The sequence below is a fragment of the Abrus precatorius genome, unplaced genomic scaffold, assembly GCF_003935025.1.
Source record: "Abrus precatorius isolate BTA unplaced genomic scaffold, Abrus_2018 Scaffold6, whole genome shotgun sequence".
NCBI classification, from domain to species: Eukaryota; Viridiplantae; Streptophyta; class Magnoliopsida; order Fabales; family Fabaceae; genus Abrus; species Abrus precatorius.
The window spans coordinates 25,067,029-25,090,256 of NW_020874406.1; the positions used below are offsets into that span (position 1 = coordinate 25,067,029).

Genomic DNA, 23,228 nt, shown 5'->3' on the forward strand with positions numbered 1-23,228 from the left:
TTTAAATTTAAGTAAAATTTATAAATATGAATTAAAAATTTTGAATTTATAATATAAATTTACATAATTATTTTAAATAAACTAGTAAAAAAATTAATTTAAAAGTAAAAGTATTTGATATTTAAAATAAAATGTAAAAATTTAATAAAAAATTAACTATGATATTTGAAACAAATCTTGACATAAAATAGAAAAATATAAAAATGATTAATATTATAAGAATTTTGAAAAGTATAAAAGTAATTGTTAAATAATGGTTGAAATACATGTCATAGGAAAAAAATAGTGTAATAGATTAGAATATGTTTTCTCATTAAAAAAAAAAAAAGGAATTCATATTTACAATACATATGTTGGTTGTAAACTTTATTTATTAGAATAAGATTAATTTATAACTTTTAACTCAAAACTGAAATTGAGTACTTAAGATAAGAAATATACCTCCTAAACCATTATATTAACTATGCATTTCAAAAATTTTAATTCCATTTTTTATAGTCTTTTATATGTATATCAAATTTTTTTTTCTTTTCCTTGCCCATGATATATTCTTTTTTGTCGTACTCATAATCATAAATTTTTCAAGAACTATAACGTCCTTTAGTTTTTGGATAAAACATACACTTGCCTTTATCCAGATGATAGGCCCAAACAGTACACAATTGTCTTGTTACATTCAGGCCCTATAAAACATCTGCTCAGATTTGGGCCATGATTGTTGGGCTTATTGGGTGTATCTATCTGGCCCACAATTGTGTTTCGTAGGCTGAGAATTCATTCAGTGTCCACTGTATAAGGATAATTTATTATCGTTAATTTATTCCCATATATTAATATATTGTTATATAGGGCTCATACATATCTTGAGCAAGGCAGATAATGTGATGTTATGTGCACAACCATGAATTTTTATGCACACCCTAAACTTACCTCAAATTTTGATTATCTCTCTTTCTGGTCCATTATATTGCTAATCATATTTATTTATTTTTCCTCATTTCTCTATTTCCATTTGGGATGTGCACTTGAAAGTGATGTCAAACGATCATTACTCTACAATTTAACACTGAAGTCTTTCGATTTTCTGAAGGAAATTCTTGATAGGGATGCATGAATATAATGAATTATAAATACAAATATGATTTGTGAATCGTGACACAAGCACAGGAAATTATATGATATATAAAAAATAAGGTGCTGCGAACATTCATTAGTTATTCTTCCTTTTTAATTTTCCGCTTGATACTTCATGTCATCTTACTTTAGTTTGAATAACATTCTTCCACTCCAATAAAAAAATGTCACATTATAAGAGATTACCTCATCAATTGGAATTCGGAATGCCCTAAACCCAAAAAAACAAAGAAGGCCTCTAATTATCTAACAACTTTATCTGCTGAAGAGAGGAACATATATGTGTGCCATATGTGGTATATACTTGCAGACAAGCCAACATTATCTTCAGTGGATACATTTTCCATTATGCATATTGGTAATGGATGGGTCAATTATATTTTATTTGTTCTAAAATAAATAGTTGTCACGTACACATACGTCTGTTTTTAATTGATGGCGTGTTACATTATTGGCATACTGGACCAATTCTACGTCTACGGTGGCACTGCAATACTGACCAATTTTAATAAATTTTGGGCATGCGAAGCAACCACACTCAATTATATTTAAATCAATAACCACACAAACAACAGAGTGCAGACTGCCAAAACTTGATGAACCCAAAACAGATGTTTAGAAGGAAAAAAAAACACATTTAAAAAGAAGAGCCTGTAAGTTACCTAAGAGACAAACATGCATTTATATAAATTCACAAATAACAACATATAAAATATTTATACGTTAATAAAAACAAAAAGGCTTAATTATAAACCTTTATATTCTGTTTTTCTTTTATTTAGAAATCTTATACATTATTATCTTTGTTAATAATAACATATCACACATTCATTGTATTTTTATTAATTAATTGTTAAATAGAATGTTGAAATAAAAAAATAATCCTTTATTTGATGGTCCACACTCAGCATAGGCACTGGCATGCAAGTCTGAAATCTTCTTCTGATGAAGTTGGGGTTCTCTTTGGCGAGTCTGTTATGAACACTATATAAGAATTAAGAATAGTGGTCCACATGTGTGCATGTAAGGGTATATAAAAATATAAATATAGAGGGAAAGTAGATTGCTATATATTACATGGGCAAAGCATTCTTGTCACTGTTGTCGCACAACAGAGATAAAATGTTTCAGCAAACGTCACATCTTACTATGGCCAAAAGCATTAAAAGGAAGTAATTATGAATGAATGATTCACAGTTCAGACTCTTTCGGATAAAGATAAAGTCATACTGATGCTGTCTCCTGACAACTTTCGTCACAACCTACCCCTCAACTTTCGGGAATATCACAGTGCCCACCATCGTTTCCTTCAAATCCCAAACAAACCCACACCCTTCGTTGTTTAAGAAAAAGTAAACATCATCACTTCGTATTCTTAGTCCTACGTGAGATGGTTAATTCTCTTGGACAATTTGTCATGTAAGATTCGTTAAGATACATTTTTTTAATAGCATGTATAACTTTAATTAAATTAAATCATGTAACTGTTCCTAGAATTGTTACAGCAGACTATTTTTTTTACTTAAAAAGATGTTAATAATATCTTTTGACATATTCTTTAAATGCAATATTTGTTATCAATTAAAATCTATTAAACATCTTCAATTAATGAATTTCACTCATTTTTATATATTTTTAAAATGTTATTGATAACAACGAGTGCCTTAAAAAAATGTGTTTTTAAAATTCTTCTTCGACCTAATTTAAACTGCAAAATAGAAGATTAGGCTAATTATGAAAAAATTTGAGATGAATTATTCCTAATTTTTCACTGTTTTGATGTCTCGAATTTACAGGGACATTTTACTGTGAGTTAAGATTTATTAAAAATAAAAAATTATATAAATCTTATTTTTAATTTAATAAGTCTCGTAGTTCTCATAATTCTTTTATAATTTTTAATATTTTAATAAATATTTAAAAATTGTAAAAAATATGTTACAAATACTCTCGTATAAATAATTTTTTTTTCTTGTCAAATCTCATGTTAATAATCAAATTGATGATAATGAACCTCTGGAAAAAAGGGTTCAAATGAACCAGACTTTAAAATGGGCCATAAAATGGACTGGCAAAATATGTGTTCGTCTTTTTCATTCGGGTTTTTAAATGCGTTGTCAGTATTTTATGGCTAACCTAAATTTGAATTTTTTTTAACATGAAAACTGAATAATTAAAAAAAGCTAAATACCTTGGTACGTAGCCCGGCCCAATTTCTATGGAGATGACTTGGGTTGTATACTTGCCAAAGGTCAAATTTTTGTTTGTTCTTAATACATTACATGTATATATAGTTGCACAGATGGAGTTAATTTAGTTAGTTAAACAATTTTGTTTATTGGAATATGTTTCAATAGAGTAATTTGAATGAAAAACAAAACAAACAAGATAAATTTATTTTTTATTTAAGATAATTATATAAAATTTATTTTTCAAAAAATTGGCTGATTGAAACATTTAATGATAATTAGCACGTTTAATTGTATTTCAAATTATTAAATTAGAAAATATTTGCTTAAAGTTAAAAAAATCCTCTATTCCTTATTTTTCTTCCAATACTATGTTCCAATTATAGGGATGACCATGAACCTAATTCGATGTTGCTGACTTAATTATGAATAATCTAAAAAATATTTTTATATGTTGTATTTATCAGCACATTATAAGTTAAAATTTGAAATATTATTGTGTTTAAAATCCAATTTTTTTATATTCACCTTTTTAAATAATATTAAATGTATATTTAATCATTTTTTAAATAATATTAAATTCATATATAAAATACTCCATATACAAAAAAAAATTACTTTAATTTGTAAGCAAATATTTTGTTCTTGTCATTGAGTGACATCATTTGCATAAAAATGATACCAAAAACAAAATGAAATGTTGTATTTTAAAATTATTGTGTATTTGAATTAATTAAAAATACTTAATAAAACATATTTAATATTTATTAAAAGTAACAGCTCAAACATTTGATTATGAAACTCAACTCAACAATTAAAATTTGTGTTTGAAGTTAAGACAACCCACTATATGATCATGGCAAGTCCAAAGAAATTGAAAGGTCCATTGACCGGAAGATGTACTGGAAGCTGCAACTCTTGACAACATATTTTATATATATATATATTTTATTTTTTTTTTATTTTCCAGTGAAAAGAAAAAAAAAAGTGAATAAAGTAGCCCGGCTTGAATGCTGGGCAGACAAAGACTGAACTTAGGGTTGAATAGAAAGGGGAGGGGACTACCGAAAGAAAGAATGGTCACCATCGTATTTGAGATTCTCTCTCTCTTACCCGAACTGCCCGAAGATGTGAAATAACAAAGCTCTCTCTCTCTCTCTCCGATGCTAAAACGACAGTGCGGTGCAATGGCATGTGGTCAGAGAGGCGTCAATCATAAAGCAATGGATTGCAAAATGATTTAGCCTCGTTCCCTGTGTCCTCTTTTTTCATTTCAATGCACACACACTCACTTCATAAACTGTTTTATTACTCACCCATTCACCCTCTTCTCTTTGACTCTTTCTTTTTATTTCTATAACTTATTCTCCTTTTTACTCTTTCACATGTCACTTCCTTTGTCACGTGCCCACACTCACTCTCTTCTCTCATATTATCCCCTTTGTTCTCTACCTATCACTATGTTATGTTTCCAAATTCCCTCTCTCCAAAAGAAACAGAATCATGCCTTTGGCTCCCGCGAGAATCTCGCCTTATTATGCGTCGTCTTGTATTCTAACACGTCGCTAGCGTCAATTTTTGTTAATTTCTCTCTTTTGTCTTTTCTATTTTTCAACTTCCATTCATCAACGCATCTCTCTCTCTTTATTCTCTTACCATATTCACATTTTTATACTCCTGTCAAAAATTCTCCCTCCTGCCCAAACATTTATAACACATCATCCACCATATATATCATCAGTTTTCCTAACTCAACGTTAAATATCTTTTATATATACTACTGTTTTACATTTTATTACTGCATTTTATACATTTGCCTACAATTTCGGCTGTCACTAATCAGACAGCAATCATAATTACAACTGTACTACACTTTAAAACCTTCGTACAATTATAGGTAGTTTTCTCAAAACATTTGGCGTCATATGATTAATTCATGATATTAAACGGATAAAGAATCATATATTTTTGTAAATGGTTGGAGCAGGTAATTAAGAAATCGAGAGGGATTTATTTAAGTTAGTGAAGAAAAATACACGAGTTGATTAATCTTTAATTCTCTTACAGTTTGGCGGACACGGAGGTTGATTATTATATGTTTTGGCCAAATTCAAGTCATTCCTTAAATGAACGAATGACTTGCTTAATTTAGATAATTTGGGTATGTAAATATAAAATCGTCGCATGCGAAATCAGTGATGTCTCACATCAAACTGAGATGTTACTTAACGTCAGGAAAATCTATTCGGAGGTGCAGCTCCATGCCTCCATCACATATCCATGTCATTAATTTGGGACCATCAAATATATATCAATAAAAAAGATCCATGTCACATACACATATGTTAGACACCAATTAACCCATCCCAGAATCACTTGCTAGAATATACCTAAACCTAAAAAATCTCCTTTCCAATTAGCCCCTTTCCATTAATCTGCTAAGTCTTTGGCCTTTTTCTCACACATAGCTAGGCACTGGGCACCATACCAGTAAAATGACCAAGTGAATCAACTGCATCTCTGATCATTCTGCTAAAAAGCAAAAAATAAAAATTTAAAAAAAGTTCTTTTTTTTCTAATTTAATTTTTCAGACGCTTTCTGACACGAATACTCAACATTAAATTGATTGCATGAAAATTCGATGCCACCCACTGTGAAATGGACCCTCACACTGCAACTTTTTCATGCAACAATGTCTCGAGCTACTAAAAGTGGGGTGTGTGGAGGAAACGACGACGCATGGGATAATATATGGGTGAAAACAAGGGCGTCAAAACGGGCGTCACCTCAGCGGTCGTTTTCGACGTTGTCCATACGGCATAGTAGGGGCAGAGGCAGAGCATGCAGATCTGAGGGCTGACAGAGAAAGCCTTCATTCATTCAATTGTCGTCCACGACACTGACGTGACACGTGGGTGCAGATCGTGTACCGAGGATTGAATCATAGCGTAATGATGAATAAATAATTTGAAGTCTGTGATTTATGCACTATGCGTGTGTAGTATACCTATGTCTGTAAAACGCAGTAGTCTGAATACGTACTACTCTGTTCCTTGTTACTCCTATTTATCACTGCAAATAAATTCATTTAATACCAAATAATTTCAAATATTAATTAATAATCTCTAAAAATATCGCTTAAAAATAATTTTTATAAAAAGTTATAACATTTATTAATTTTTAATCAAAATGTTCTATTTTAATTTTATCTTTGTTTATTTTGAAATATATGCATCTACATACACATATATAATAATAATAATATAATTATTATTATTTCAAAGCATTTTAAATTTTTAATATGACTTTTAATATTATTTATCTCTTATTTATGATCGATATGTAAAATATTTAAGAATTGAGAATAGACGAGCACATAACTAAAAAAGTAATACTGAGTGTTATTAGATTATTTTTTATATATGCTATATAGAAATAATATATACTAAAATACAGTATTTTAAAAAAATTTATAAAAATATAAAATTTAAATATGGTAATTTTTGGTGTAGACATAAATTTAAAAATTAAAAATTGAAAGGGATAAATTATAAAAAAACAATTTTTAAAATAATATTAAAAAAATTTAAAATGTTTTCATATTTTTGTAATTTTGCTAAAAATACTATATATTGGTAATTTCTTTTTTTTTCATACAAAAAAAGAGCCAATGTTATTTGCGTGCTTTTAATTAAAAGAATAAATAAAAAATACATGCTAATTCCTTAATCAATATTTTTAAAACACTCTTAAAAGTATAAATTAAAAGAGTCTTGTTAACAATGTTTTAAGGATGACATTTATTAGGGACATTAAATATTACGTGTTTATATTATTTATGAAACAAATATCAAATGATTTTAATTTTATATAAAAATTATTTTCTTATATTTTAATGCGAGCCGGATTAGTATTTGTCAAATTGAAAAGAAAAGAAAAGAAATACTTCTAAGGTTGACTGTTGAGTAGCTCAAGGCTTTTAGAGGGTTGTTCTCTGCGTGCTTCAGTTATTACTACTGTTATTTTGGCTTCTCTGCGATCTGCTAAAATACGTACTCCTACTATACCTATGCTATTGACCATGTACAGGTTACTGCTTTCTGTACCTATTTTTTTCAAACCCAGTTTATTGATCAATGAATGTGTTTTCAGCTTGAACTTCAAGCTGGGTTTCAACTTTTTATAAATGATTTAATATAAGTTGAAGGTACAGGTCCAAAGGGGAGGGTCCTAGTACAGAGGTGACGCTGCCAATTGTAACACTTGCATGGCAAGTTTTTCAAAAGTAAAAAAGCGAGGCTGATGAAAATGAGACAACGTCAAAAAGAGAAATGAAACAAAATGTTCCCAACTTTATTTTTTCTACTTGCTCACTTTTCTTTTTCTTCTTTTTCTTTTGGTTTAGGATGAAGTGTATTGCTTTGCACTGTATATAGGTTTAGTTTTTTATATGTACTGCTTAATGATTAGCTTAATTTCTTAATTAATTTTAGCTCATTATTACTGAGGCTAACTTTTTAATTCCAAATAAATGTGGACCAGATAGGGAAACTTCAACATAATAATAATAATTTAACAATTTTTTAAAGTACTAGTGTACCAAAATCAAATGATGAGATAGCTTTGTTGTAAAGAAGGTGGGGAAACAAGAAAAGAATGTACATGTTGATTATTATGAATGTGAGTCCATCTCTGACCATGAACATTTAGATTTTTACTTTCTTTTTTAAAGTAAATAAATGTATGAAGTTTTACCTAAAAAATTCATATGTCTAATGATAGAGTCCTTAAATCATGAGCTGTGGGACTTGCGTGTAGAAATTTAAAGTTTGGAATCTAATAATTAAGTTGCTAAAACGATCTGATTTAATATGTTACGGCTTCATTGGTACTTCAAATTCTGATCTTTATATCCAAAAGTACCAAAGCTTAATTAGGTAGGAAATTTTTAGCTGGCTTTGTCTAATTTATTACGAAAGGTGTCCTTAAAATTGGCCCTTGTTCCCTGAGCAAGAAGAAAAGTTCATTCAAGGACACAATTTTACCATCTATTTATAAGAAGTAGGTGTACGAATAATTCTTTATTCTGAATAGAACCAATTGGAACAATAACTAGAGGAGAAATTAACGAGTAGAAGCAAGAATAAACACGCTTTAAAACTTTTACCATCCATACATAAGAAGACGACTAATCCTTTATTCTAATGAGAGATGTTTGAGAAATTAATTAATAAGCCAAAACAAATAATGCAAAAGCTCCAAAAGTTAAAGGACGTACTTGCATGTCATTTTAGAACATCCACAATTCCAATTCCAAAAATTAAATCAGTGTTGTGAATTGTTCCCACTTTTCAATATTGGGGAGATGATTGCCAAAGAAAGGACATCGATGGCATTCAGCAATTAAGCAACAATACTATATATCGTCACATGCATGTGCATATACAGTAAACTTTATGATGGAAAGAAGCATTATAGTGACAAAACCACGTGCTTACATGTTTATACTTATAAAGGAATAATTTATTAGAGCAATTGTTTCTGCAACTGCGAAAGTGATTTATGGCATAAAAAAATTGCAGGGCTGTTAGAGGATAGATTGTCTAAATTTATGCATTTACGTACATGCATTAATACTAATACCTCTGTGTTCATTAAAAAAAAAAAACAGCTCTATGATTGTTTCGGCAACATATTTACATAATATATTTGCAATTTTCAATTTTACGTGAATTTCTTAATCAAATTAAAAATTGTCAATATGTGATAGTGCTAGTTAGTTAGCCAAGCTTGGAACTTGAACCGAGACAACCAATTTCTCTGCTTGAAAATACCATTATTGATTTGGAGAAAATAATAATAGATAAAATCATAAAATGCAGAACAAAGCAGAGTCGAGTAAGTAAAACATGTTTTATACTTTATTTCAATTCTATTATACATTCAATAATTGTCAAGTGTCTTACTTTACTGGTGAAGAAAAGTATAACATGTATATAAAAACTAAAAATATTATGACTCAGCTAGTTGTTCGGTAGCAATGTGGTTCAATTATAGTTTGATTATATTGGTACTATGTGATCTCTTTTTGTTTTCTATTGCAGGGAAAATTATTGTGTCCCACTGGGTTATCTGAATCCTGATGACTCCATGCATTCGTGCAAAACCAAAAAGAAAGCAATTAAAGCTGAAAGAAAAACAAAAGCTAAAGCACTCTCTTTTTCTTTTCTTTTCTCTCCTCCTAAATTTTAACACCATCTACTTTTGTTTCTTTTCATCAACTCCTCCTTTTACACCAACATGCTCAAAGCCTCAGCTAACACCCACCAATCACTATTTTCTTTTTCTTCCTTACATGCCCTCCTTTTGTGCTTCAATTTAATACATCCATGCCTTCTTTTTGGCTGGGGAGGATTCTTAATTGCCTCCTAAAAGGAAATTGGCTGAGATTTGCGAGTTATCCATAAGAGTAATTACAATCACAAGTTTCACCGGGCAAATTAACTATGAGAAAATGTCATATATATATATATATATATGCTAATGATTAGTTCATCACTTGGTGGAATGATTTATTAAAAAGTAGGTAAAATGGTTAATTTAATTAATTCTACTAAAATATAAACTTTAAATTTTAGACTCATTCATCTAAATTTTTCTTTAATTGAGCTTAGACTAGTACAATTTTTTTAAGTATAAAATACAAATTTAAACTAAATTTAGATGTACTTGAATATGAAATAAATTTTTGACTTGACAAAATAAAATTTAAAACTTTAATTAGATTGATTCGAATTAAATCGAACAATTCATTTTTGACATCTTTATATTCTATGTAAGATTGAAAAGTATAATATAATTATTTTAAATTTTTTTATTAAAATAAAGAAGTAAGCTATAGACGGGTATAATGCGTGCTTTCAATGTGATATTTGAGTGGGGCGCCCGACAATCTAAAATAAATTACACTGAATCTTTGAAAATAAAAATAACTCATTAGTTGATACAATAACTTAGTTTAACAAGGAAAATATAGTGATTTTTGTTTTTTGGTGAGTAAAGATGGTGACAATTTAACCTACTCTAACAAGTTTAAAACTTAAAACTCAAATAATCAATTAGATGCATGTTGCAATATCACAATTATAACTATAAATTTACAAAACAAAATATGATTACACATAGTTTTGGTCTAAGTGGAGCATTTTTTTTTAAATAGAAAGCTTTTTCCTTTTCTTTTAGGCTTTGGGCTTTTCCTCCTTTTTATTGGACAATAAATGTCATTTAAAGTTTTATAATACACAACCCAACCATTTTTTTTCTTTTTCATTTTTGGCCAATTTATTTATTTTAGGTGAAGAATCGGTTGGGACATGCCGGGTCATATTATATATTGAACGTAATTGATATTACAGTACTATTATAAAAATTGGTTACCAAATCTATTAATTAACAAGTTATTTTAATTATTTTAATTTCCAAGTGTAATAGGAAAATAATATTTTTATTTGAATAAATTTAATTTTTTAATACATTTTTTTAATTATTTGTCCTATTAATTTTGATTTGTATAAGGGATTGAGCATCCCGTGTTTTCCCTTAATAACATTTCTTTGCTTATCGAAAAATGTTAATTCGACAAATTTGTAGTTTTAGATTCTTTTAAGACTTTTTAAAAATAATATATTTAATTTACTGATTTTTTTAATCAAAATTAAAGTATGATTAAAATGTATTTATTTTTGTCCCTACTTTAATTATTTCAATAATATTGATACAATTTAATTTTAAAAAATAAGTGAACATTGTTAATCCAACTTTTTTTTAATAATAATATTGGCGTAAAATCATTTCAATCTTAAGTAAACTTGAATAACATTGCTCTTTATAAAAAATGTCTGTGGTCTAAAAACTAAAATAAATTCATACTTCCTACTAAAGGATATTATGAGAAAAATAATAAAGTTAAGGAATCATTTAATTTGAAAGAATAATTTTTTATTCTCAATTACACAAGTATCACTTTATTATCATTATTTTATTTTTTTATTTTTAAGATTTGTGTATCAAATAATATAAATATTTTTTAATTATTTTTGTTTGAATATTTAAGAATATAAAATCACATAAAAGTAAGGTAACATTTTTATAAATAAATTTCTTCTGAAATCAAATATTACTTACAAGTTTGTTTATAATAAATGACTATAATTATTATTTGTCTTAATTGTAACAAATAAACATTTATTTTTAAATATGTTAACAATTAATTTTTTATATCTTTATTTAAAATTTTGTTAACTTTAATCATTAGAATTAAATTTAACTACATAAAAATAATTTTTTATTGAAAGAGAATATTGTTAAAATATTAAAATTGAAAAAATATAATAAATACTTATTTTTTAATAAAATTTTATTATTATTAAATGCTTAAACTAAGTTTCAAAAGTTGAGATTAATATTTTTATTTATTTTAAAATTTTACGTTAATAAAATATTTACTCATCATTAATATATTAATATATTAGCCACTAATTTAATATTTAAATTATATATATTTTTGAAATATAATATAAAATAGTATTAATTATTTTTTATTGATTTTAATAAGATTAATTATTTATTTCTTGCAAATACGAAGATGAGAACTAATTCTTAAAGAATATTTTCCCAACAAACGTTGGAGGTTGGGTTTGGGACAGTGAATATGAAAAGAAAACACTTGTAAAACTAGAAATTGAAAATATTTAAAAAGAAAATGTAAAGAAGGGTGTGTATCCAAACTAAATTGCAAAGTGCTATGAAATTGTAAATCAACTAATCCAATATCCATTAAACTCTCACAATCGCTTGAATCAATAACCATACGACGGCTCATGCCAAATCCTTCAAATAGTTGAATCTCCAATTAAACCAAGTTTTGTAAATTTACACCTATGAACACCATCAACGATTGAAACATTCCTTTGTCTTATCTGCCCTTCTGAGTTTGTTAGCAGAGAACATAACATTTATCATTATTTTTTTAGTTTTAATAGGATTTTTTTCCATTTAAATTTAGTTTATGTATACTTTTTATTTCTTTATTATTTTTAAAGTTAATTATTTTCTTACTTTTAAAATGATAAAAAATTAATTTTTTGTTAATTTTATTATACTTTAAATTACCAAATTATTAATTTCTATTCAAATAATTGAAGGTTTAATGATGAATTTATTATGTAAAATAATTTAAATTTTTTAAAAAATTAGTGAAATTTTGATAAGATTTGAAAAATTATTTAAAGTGTGATTAGGAAGATAAAAATCACACATATCCTGAATTTTGATAAGATTTAAACTTGTGTAATTATTTAAAGTGTAAATATCAGAAAGTTATTTAGTGAAATTTCATAAGATTTAAAGTTGTGTAATTTTAAAATTAAATAGACATAATTAGCCCAAAAACTAGGAAGATAAAAATCATACATATCCTAAATTGAAAAGATAAAAAATGTAATTAAATCTTTTTTTTAATCATTAGTAAATTTTCTATATGTCATAAAAGTATTACTAAATTAAAATATCTTTAAAATAAAAAATTAAAGGACATATTGTAAATTATTTTTAAATTTAGTATATTTAAGGATACAAACATTTTTATTATTAATAATAAACATAATATCATATTAAATAGGACAAAGTTAAAGAGAAGAAATTTATGTTTTAAAAGTCACAGAAATACTGAATAAAAAATAAAATACTAAATGAAAGAGAAGTCACGTGATATAATAATTTTTTAAAAGATATTATTATTTAAAAAATAAAAAATATTTTATTTTAAAAATAATAATCCATTTACCAAATAAAAATAAATTATTTTTTCAAAAAAAGAGAAAAGAGATGTTAATAGGTTAACTCTAGGTTAACAGAAAAAGTTGTTGAAATAATAACTGAAGTTTAAAAACCAATAAGATGAATTGAAATTTAATAATATTTATTTATAAAAGAATAATGTTTGTAATAATATTATTTGTACAATTTTTTAAGAATATATATATATATATATATATATATATATTATTTGATTTCATCTCATCACTAATTTTGTTGTACATTTTATCTTTTTTTTTTAATAGTTGTAAGGAAATTTGAACAATCTTATTATAAAAATAAATTTTCTAAAATTTAGAATGCCTATATACACCTTTTGAAAAATACCTTCCTACAAAATTTAAGAAAACTGTTAAAAAAAACATTTTAGGCTTACCTTTTCATAACTAAATTTTTAGTGTACTAACAGAATTATGTAAGTAATATATGTTTAATTTTCTTACGTATGATTTCATATTCCAATTTTGTATATGAATAAATCCCCTTTTATTATATATGTGTTTCTGACTCGAATATGAATCCTGCAACCTTATTTTTCAAAAGTTTGTAATGGCGCAAAACATTTTTCAAATAAAAGAGTGAGTTATTGGGGAAAGGTAATTACTGTGAACATGTGTATCAGTGTAATATAGCAAGTTAATCAACTTTAAAAGGTTTGAACAGTACATATACTGATTTAATATATTATTTTTATAGCACTAAATTTCTTTACTTATAAAAAAACCTGATTTAAAAATTTTATATCTTTTTCATTAAATTTTTTAATGAAATAATGACGTGCTTTTTTCCTATATTAAACAACATTCTTTAAATACGTGTTACAAAATTAAAAAGGAAAATTACACGTCACCGTTAGGGGATATGATTAATGACAAAAATATAAGATTGACGTAAATTTTGGTTATTAAAAAGAAGAAAAATCATTTGAGAGGAATTGATTTTAAGTCCCAATATCAGAAGGAAAGTTTAACATGATTTTCAAATGGCATAAGGAATATATATTTTTTCTTTTTAGTTTTCCTTTTTTAAAAATATCATACGTTATCATTGCCCCTTTATTTGTATCTTGACTATGTTCGCATTCTTTTTTGACACTTTATTCAAATATTTCAGTCTTTTACCTAAGTCCATATTCTCAATTCTTTCTTTTGTTGCTAAAGTGTAAAGCATGTGCCTAGGCGTAGGATTGAATATAGGATTAGGAACCCAACTTCTCTGGTGGAAATATCTAAATATTTCATAAATGTAAAGTGCTCCACTACAATTACCAAGGATCACTTCATACTTTAACATCTCTCTCCCTCTCTCTCTCTCTCTCTCTCTCTCTCTCTCTCTCTCTCTCATGTCTCTTTCTTTCTCTCTCAGATTGCAAAAACATACAAATCAATTAGATTTCATATATTTACCAAGAAAATATAATATGTTAATTTGGATCTCAGAAGAGCTCTGATAGGAAGGCCATACTTTTTTCCCCCACCCCCTCCTTTTGTTGCTTTCAGTCTTTCTTGTCTCCTTGTGTTTCTTTAGCTCCTTTTACTTTTCTTTTTTTCTCTTTTGTTTTCTTTTAGCTTTCTCTTTCTCTGATTTTCTCAGCGGGTTCCTGATTCTCATTCCAGCCCTCTACCTCTTTCAGTTTCATAATACTTAACGAATAATATTTGTTCAGAAGGGATCAAGATCTAAAATTAAAGTGGCTGGCCCAAGCTGAAATCCAAATCCAAATCCAAATCCAAATTAGGTTTCTTCGGGCTTGATCCTGAAAGGTTTGAGGATGAGCTTCCATCTGATATTCTCTCGTAGCTTAGGCACTTTGGATCCATTTCCTTCTGAATAATCAAATATAAATAATTAAGAAAAATAAAATCATCACAGAATATATAATTCTAGTGTAATGATGAGAATTTTTTTTTTCTGTGATCAGCATGTAATGCTGAGAATATGATAAAGGGAAAAGCGAGGGGGGAAAAAAATCAAAGAGAGCAATTTAGCATAATTAAGAGAAGTGTGTGAACAGGTTTTGGGAATCAAAGGACATTTGACTCAGAGAATAATTACAGAATATTTATATCGCTCGAGGAAAAAGAAACTTCAGATGGGTACACCTAAAAGCCTGCTAAGTGTTAGAACTTGCTTGTTCATGTGCTAGCTTCCAATTATTTTTCTGTATAGCCTTATATATATATATATATATATATTATAATTTCATAGTTCAGATCATTGATCATTGAGTCAAACGGGGTAGGTTTTTCGGGTTATATGGTCCTTTTCAAAGTGGTCATTAATAAATCATAGCTAGAGGGAGGTCTTTTACACCAAAAATTGTTTTTAACCTTCGTAATTAGTGTAAATGCGAAAAGGACTGGTCTACCCATTTGAATTTGTGAAGGACAAAGCAGCTTTATGGAAAGCCTCTTCCTTTTTTCATCTCTATAATGTGCATGGCAAGATGAAAAAGATCAAACGTATTTCCTTTTCCTCTTAACTCCCTTTCATGCATTCCAAACGCAGCTTGGTATTTGTGTATAAATATAACTTTGGAACAAAAGGCCAATATTGGACAATAAAGGGGTATTGAGTAATTAACATTATTTACGTACCTCAAGAGAAGGCACGTTTCCAACAGAATCAGCCTTTGGCTTCCCATGCAACCAAGCTTCCCTGTTACAACCAAACACATCGAGAGAATATTTCCCATTACTGGAAGCCATGTAGATAAAAAGCAAAATGAGAAAAGAAAGCCATCTTTTACTATCTTATTTATAGCCCCTTTTACTTATTCTGCTGATTGAAATAAAGTTGAAGCCATTCCAATTGATAACTCATTGCCCATGACTATATTATATATATGTATATGTATATATAGGACCATTCAAGGAAGTTTCAAAGGGCATATCGCTTTGGCACCAAGAGAGATTTCTAATTATGGGTCTACCAAGGGCTTATCTTTGACACTAAGTTTCCCATTTGTAGGGCCCCATACAATAGCCTAATGTCTGAGCCCCACAAAATCCTAAAGAAAGAGATATCTCTATTTTTAAGGTGGATTGGCAAATATCAAACTCCTGTCTCTTTGAATGGTAGGAGTGTGTGGGGGTTCCTTTTTTACTTCCTTTTCACCCACTAGAAGAAAGTAAATTATTACCCCATCATGGAGTTTGGATGCTCATGGTTTGTGGACAGACAGAACAAAGCAAACTGAAATGATTTATTCTTTTTGTGATTTTTTGCGCCCAACCATGTTTGCATGTGAGGTTTAAGGAGAGAGAGAGAGAGAAAAAAAGAGAGGAGAAAGCAAGGAACAAAGAGAGAAATGCTTATGTGAATATGACATGCATGAATTGCTCTGATTTATATTAGTAATTTTGCAACATCACCGGGGAAGCATAGAATGATTTAAATATATAAAAGTGAAACAAGAAAAATATTTCTTGCAACTTGACCATAATTTTGAAATAGATTCCATTTTCTAAGAAAATTAATGTGTTTCCAATATCATGCAAACATGTTGCACTAGCATCAATAAAACTGAAAAAATGCTTCAATAGCTTTCAAATAAGATAACTCTACGTACGTGATACATTATATTAAAGCATAAAATTAAACAAAAAATTAATCCCCTAAAGGGAATATGTATTTAACTAAAATTGATTAGCTATACATAATAATAATAATAATAATAATAATAATAATAATAATAAATGGACGAGTCTTCATATATTTAACTACTGCAAGAAGCATTACCTGGAAGAGTTGCTCCAAAGCCCATGATATTCTTTATCTTGATTAACATTTGATCTTCCCTGCTTAACGGATAGGTCAGACCTTCTTGAGGAGTTGATGTCAAACATTAAGTCGTCAGAAGTATCTCCAGATGATCCATTATCATACACATCCGATTGCCCTAATTTGTGATCAAAGAGGAAAAATAAATAAATAAAAACTTAAAGAAAAGAGGACGAGCAAGGTAGCCAACAATGCTAAACTTTCTTGGCTTAATCTTGCAACAATCTTTGACAAAATGAACATAGATTCTAACCTGATGAAGCCGCCGCTCTATCTGTAGTTTTCACCGTCCGGTACATCTGGATTAGAATTTATGCATAAAACATCAGATAATATATTCTGTAATAAGTTAAGAAAACGACAAAAAAACCCCGAAGCTAAAAATATAATATTAGTAAAAAATTATTATTTTGTGTATAACACATCAAACAAAGAGGAATATTAATAAAAATCCAAGAGTTTTACCTTAAGAATAAGAACTACCTACTAAGTTGTAACTTGTAAGTATTAAATTGATATGCAGTATAGTACAAGCTCTAATACAGAAGCATTTATGGATATGGCAATATGCATATGCATGGAAGCATGTGACTAACCATGGTTAAAGCTGGCATGGTAAAGAAACCCATATATCTGAGGAACGGATCATTGAGAAATGATGGTGTTTGGTATGTACGTACTTGCTTATCATTTTTTAAAAATCTTTTTTAAATGTAATTTATATTCATATTATTTCTTTAATGGCATGGACTGAACAATGAGCTTGTCTGATCTCGGCTTGGCTGCGGCTCATTTTGGATTCATGGGGCTTTGTCCTACTTGTTTTCAGAAATCGATAAGTACCTCTCTCTCTCTTTCTCTCTCTTGATTTATTTATTTTCTTTTCCTTTAACTTGGCTGGTTCATTCTTCCAAAGCAAAAAGCTGTTTATTAGGTTGCAGAAGCAGAAGCAGAGGCAGCAGATCTAATAGAAAAAGAAGCGCTAAGGATTTGAGAGACCCTTTGTAAGGAAACCATTGGAATTTGAAATATATATAGATGACTTAACTGCTTCCTGTAATGTAAATGTAGGCCGTGAATTTAAACACACATATATGTATAGTACATCTTACAAGCACCATTAAAAACCCAATCAGAACCGTACCACCATCAATCTGACTGAAGAAATTCGCAATGAAAAATTAAGAACATACAGCTTAAATACTATTTAACGAATATAATTAATTATATACATGTTGAGATTAATTGCAAACAAGTGCCAATTAGTGCAACTAAAGAGTATAATAAGATTACCTGTAAATGAGACTTAACATGTGCTAAAGTGAGATCCTTCACATCCATTAGCTCAAGAACTGATTTGGGTGTAGCCCCTAATGAACCACCAGCGGAAAGAAAGATTATTATCGGTTGAAAATTGATTTTAATTATGTATTAGAATAATTAAGAAGGCAAATAAATTCACTTTCTCTCATTTTTTCTTCGTTGTCTTCTTGAATAATTTTCATGTTAAAGAAAGTGAGAGGAAAGGTGTAAGAGGAAAACGAGAAAGAAGGAAGAAAATTAAGCAAAAAGAAGAGGAAAAAAAAAACCCTTTTTCATATTAAAAAAAAGGGAAAAGAAAAATGAAGCATACTTTCGTGACCACCCAAGAGCTCAACGGCATGAACAAAGCGAGCATGGAGGGTGGTAGTCCAACGCATCCTTGGAGCCCTCATGCTACGTTTAGCAGGGAAGCGTGACAAGAACCTTGATCTCATCAGAGCTTGAGAGTGAAAAGGGGTTGAACTTGAACCTGTGGTTGTGTTGGAAATAATAGAAGAAGGGGTGGGGGTGGAAGCTTCTAGAGGATGATGATGATGATGTTGAGAGAATGGTATTGGAGGAGGGTTTTGGTACACTGGAATTCCTCTAATCGGTCTGAGAAACCCCAGTTCTTGGCTTAGGCTTTGATGCTGTGGCTGGTGGTGCTGGAAGAGTTGGTGGTGAAAGTAATGGTTTTGCTGAAAGGATTGAAAGGGATTATTGTTCGCATTACCACTGTTTTGGAAGTGGTGAATGAGATTGGAGGTGTTGGTGTCTGAAGAAACCTTTGGATTAGAGAGGGAGAGGTCGAAGCAAGAGTCTGTTTTGGCCATTGATGATAGAGAGTTTCTAGAGTCCAAAGCTCTCTTCCAGAATCCCAAATCCATGTCTTCTTCTGTGCTTCTTCTCCAACTTGATGTGGGTTTGGTGTTTGGAGGGCTGATTTGTAAGGACAAGTCTGGTTGTGCTGGGAATAGCTCCATCCTTTGTTGCAAACAATCTTTGCCACGCACCAACAGGTATTTATCTCTTGCTTTGGCTTCTCTTCTGTTGAGTTATGTAGCTTTTTTTATCTTTTTCTTTTTTTTCCCTCTGCTCAGTTTGGTTTTGTTGTGCAATATGTATATATATAGTATGGAAAATTTGAAGGATTGGAGAAAGTGTGTTGAGCTTGGGGTGTGGTTGCAGGGTGAGGGCAATTAATTAGATTTTTGTAAAGATGTGTGATGGAGTTTGGAGCATTGAATCAATTTGATGGAGTAGTTGCAGAGCAGAGATTTGAGATTGAGAGGAGACGGCAAAGAGAGAGAGAGAGAGAGAGAGAGAGAAGGAAGAAATGACAAGGTATGTGAAGTGAATGGCTGTTTCTTTTGTGTGAAGTATATGTGAGAAAATGACACTTAAGGGACTATGCTCTAGTAGGGGGTGGTGGGGAAGAGAGAGAGAGAGAGAGAGAGAGAGAGAGAGAGAGAGAGAGAGAGAGAGGAGTTTCTTTTGTGGACGTGGGGGGTAGGGTACTGGAGTGAGAAAGGGATAAAAAAGAATGACAAAAGGAAATAATGGAAAATAAGATAAGGAGGGAAAAAAGAAAAGAAAAAGGTAAATAAGTTGTAAACTTTTATTCCTTTTTACAAATATACTCTTTTTTCCCTTCAGTTTTCTTTGGATTAAAAATGGAAAAGTAGAACATTTCCCATAAACCTTTAACGTGTGCATTGTCCCAGCTCTACACTTAAACTTTCTAACACACCCGCACACACGTACACAGAAACCCCCTTTCACAGGACTGAAACCTAGGGCTTGGTTCTTTTCCACAAATCTAAAAAATAAAATAAAATAAAAATCTGAAATTTACAGTGACATGATTGCACACAAATTTCAACATCTTAGGGATTTGTTTTGTTTTGTTAACAGCCCAATTATAAACCACTCATTGAGGTCATGATGAACCCTAATTCTCCGCAAATCACATCATGCATTCTTCTTAGCATAAATTTGGACCCATCCATCCTATTCTTGTCATATTCTTTTTATAATCAACCAAGAAAATCAAAGGTATATTTGTGGGTTGTTACAGATATGTGTGGTTAACCAAAATGAGGACAAAATAGAAAGTCAGATTTACCCTACTTTATCTCTGTAATGGATTGAAAAGTTCAGTCTCTAAGTGGGTAAATTTGTCTTTGAACAATATGGTACTCAAGTCACCAAATAGACATTGGAACATACTAGTGAAGAATGTACATATATTCCACTCAAAATCGGACACACAAACATACCAAAAAGAACCAATACAAAAATTTAAAAGAAAAAAAAAATCATGTTTTAAATTCTGTCTACAAAAACAAGTAATAATTATGAAAATTATATCAGGTGAAAGGTGAGGCTGAGATTAATTAATTTCATGGAGTAATCAATTATTCTTAGTCCTTCGGAAGTTTTGAGCCATTAAATGTTAGTCTCGTTTGACTTAAATTTTGCATACGAAAGCAAATTACTGAAAAATGGCAAATTATAGATAGATAGAACATTGACGGAAAAAGAAAAAACCACCGGTGGGTCTTAAGACTCTATCGAAATTAAATTTTATGGTTACAAGTTTTAGAATTCAAATGGATGGTCCTAATAACATTCCATAAGAAAAAAGGATGGTCCTATAATACACTCTATTGATAATCGACGTATGAATAATCTCTGTCTACCAATCAATGTGTGTCATTGTCAAGTTCACACAACATCATATGTGTGCGTGTATCCTGATTATATTAAACTGCAATGAATTACAAGCATAGAAATAGCAAAATCAACTAGTCAAAGTGACCAATCACTTTTAATTGGAATTAAGTTTAGTAATCATTTTATATTTTTGTCTTAAAGGAAAGTATTAGGTCCTCACCCCATATAGATAAATTAATTTAGCTTTCTATTAAAACTAGTACGGCTATTGTAACATAAAATGTACGACTTTGTAAATTATTGATTTTACGACTTACCATTTACTTTCATTATAACAAGAGTAATGTTGTATACAAAAACTAAAGATTTTCACAATCAGTTACTTTTCCTTGTCCTTCTCAATCTCTCCAAAATTTTCCTATATCTAATTGAGAAATGTTTGTTTAATGCTCTAAAGATGTATACATTCTTGATATGGAGAAGAAAAAAAAAATAATAACAAACGTGATATGTGATAAGATTACAGAGAGAGAGAGAAAAAAAATTGATGAGTATAAGATAAACATAAAATTGACATTTTAAAATCAAGGTTATATTTATTTTCACATGAACTTTTAAAATATTTTTTTGCCCCAGACCTCAGGTAAAATGTCAAGGAGGTGCATTCAAGTCTATGCTAATTTTTGTTTGGCAATATTTTTCTTGAGCTTGAATTTGAATATTTATTTTAGATTTACTTTTTATGAAGATAAAAGCAAATAAAAGGAAAGAAAGAAAAGAAAGTAAAAGCCTGTTTACTTGAAGGTTTTTTTCACTATTTTTATATAGAATTTTAAAATTAAAAATAAACAAAAATCAATGTGTGTATATAATATACACACACACACACCCATATAAGTTCTCTCTTCCATCAACATATTAATTAGAACATTTATGAGTGTATCTATGATTTTGGCAGACCAAGTCAGGAACACCGAGTCGTTCTGATGTTTCTGTTTGTTTATTTCTACACTATGCAATTTCAAGTTGATCATATAGTATTCTGTCACACGAGTAATTCTAGTTTGGCACAAAAACTTTGCATTAGTATCATCAGTCGGAATATTTTGTTGGAGTTTCATAGGAAATTTTGGTTTATAAAACAAAAACAGTAATTTGAAGGGGCAATGTCTATTTCGTTAATCATCGCACTTTTAAAAGGAGTAAATTTTGGCAGTTCGTTTATAACAAAAAAATAATAATAATAAAAGAAAAGAACTGGGTTTATGTACAAGAACAGTAATTTTTCCTTGCATATTTTTCGTAGAATAAAACAAAATTCATAAATCTCAATGCCTATATATATATATATATATATATATATATAGACCCACCATATGCTTAAAGGAATTTAGAAGTGATGATATAGTGTGCATCCGAGATTATCCGAACAAGAAAAACCGTCGGAATTTGCCTCACTTTATAAGATAAAACATAATATGAAAGGTGTTAATTTAAAATGTATATCATTGTCATCATGTAGTATGAACAGTTATTTTTCAATAATGAGTAATTCAATCCACTTTACTCTCTAAAAATTTCTTTCTGCCTTTTAAATTAGTTAAATATAGAGATATGATAGTTGTGCCATTTTAAAAAGATCATATCTAAAATTTTACATTTGTATTAGTTAACAATTATATCTTACAACAGAAAACACTTTCATTAAAATGCAAAACAATTAAGCAAAATGATACAATTAATATATTTATTAAAAGATAAAATTTTCTCACATTAATGTAAGTTTAAAAAATTTTATACTTAATCTGAACTTTTTATTTAATTTACATTTAAGGAATTATAGTTTATTATTTCATTAACTATTAAATATAAATTAAATAAAAAATTTAAATTAAGTATAAGATTTTTTAAACTTATACTAATATTAAAATATCATACTCCTGTTTCCTAATTGATTATAAATTATGTGCGACTTCAATCACTTCATTAAATCGTTCAAATTTTTGGTCTGGAGGGATTTTCATTGACATTAAAGAAATTAACGAGCTAATTGAGCAAGGAAAGGAATCGTTAATTTAAATTTTGTGGAAAGTGGATTCCTCAACTTTGGATCTAACAATTGTTATGTTGGATCTTTCATGAGAAGCAATGCAATCGTTGGTCAATAGCGAAATAATTTCAATTAATTAACATAACTTTGGTTGTTTGATCATTTGATTTTGATCGAGGGGCGAACCTATAGCAGTTCCTACTATATATAGGCTTGA

At 28.9% G+C, this 23,228-nt stretch overlaps 1 protein-coding gene across 2 annotated transcripts; it reads right to left on the reverse strand.

Moving 5' to 3' along the window:
- Window positions 1-14,459: 14,459 nt before the first annotated feature.
- Window positions 14,460-19,593, reverse strand: LOC113868756 (probable transcription factor KAN2). Of its 2 annotated transcripts, none has more exons than XM_027504626.1 (6): window positions 18,617-19,593; window positions 18,277-18,353; window positions 17,237-17,282; window positions 16,942-17,101; window positions 15,798-15,858; window positions 14,460-15,023 (listed from the first exon to the last, which is right to left on the reverse strand). In XM_027504626.1, exons 1-6 carry the CDS (start codon window positions 19,266-19,268, stop codon window positions 14,886-14,888), a joined length of 1,134 nt encoding a protein of 377 aa, XP_027360427.1. In that variant the 5' UTR covers window positions 19,269-19,593; the 3' UTR covers window positions 14,460-14,885. The 2 variants fall into 2 exon arrangements, with proteins under 2 accessions (XP_027360427.1, XP_027360426.1); XM_027504625.1 differs by having other exon boundaries at window positions 14,460-15,026; window positions 18,617-19,591.
- Window positions 19,594-23,228: the final 3,635 nt, after the last annotated feature.

Bases quoted from the DNA above. Each gene is read 5' to 3' on its own strand.
- LOC113868756 (XM_027504625.1), bottom strand. From the start codon at position 19,268: ATGGAGCTATTCCCAGCACAACCAGACTTGTCCTTACAAATCAGCCCT. The intron at 18,354-18,616 runs GTATGCTTCATT...GTGGTTCATTAG, and splicing joins GCTCTTGGGTGGTCACGAAA to GGGCTACACCCAAATCAGTT. The intron at 15,859-16,941 runs GTAATGCTTCTT...TGGTTGTAACAG, and splicing joins CTTTGGAGCAACTCTTCCAG to GGAAGCTTGGTTGCATGGGA.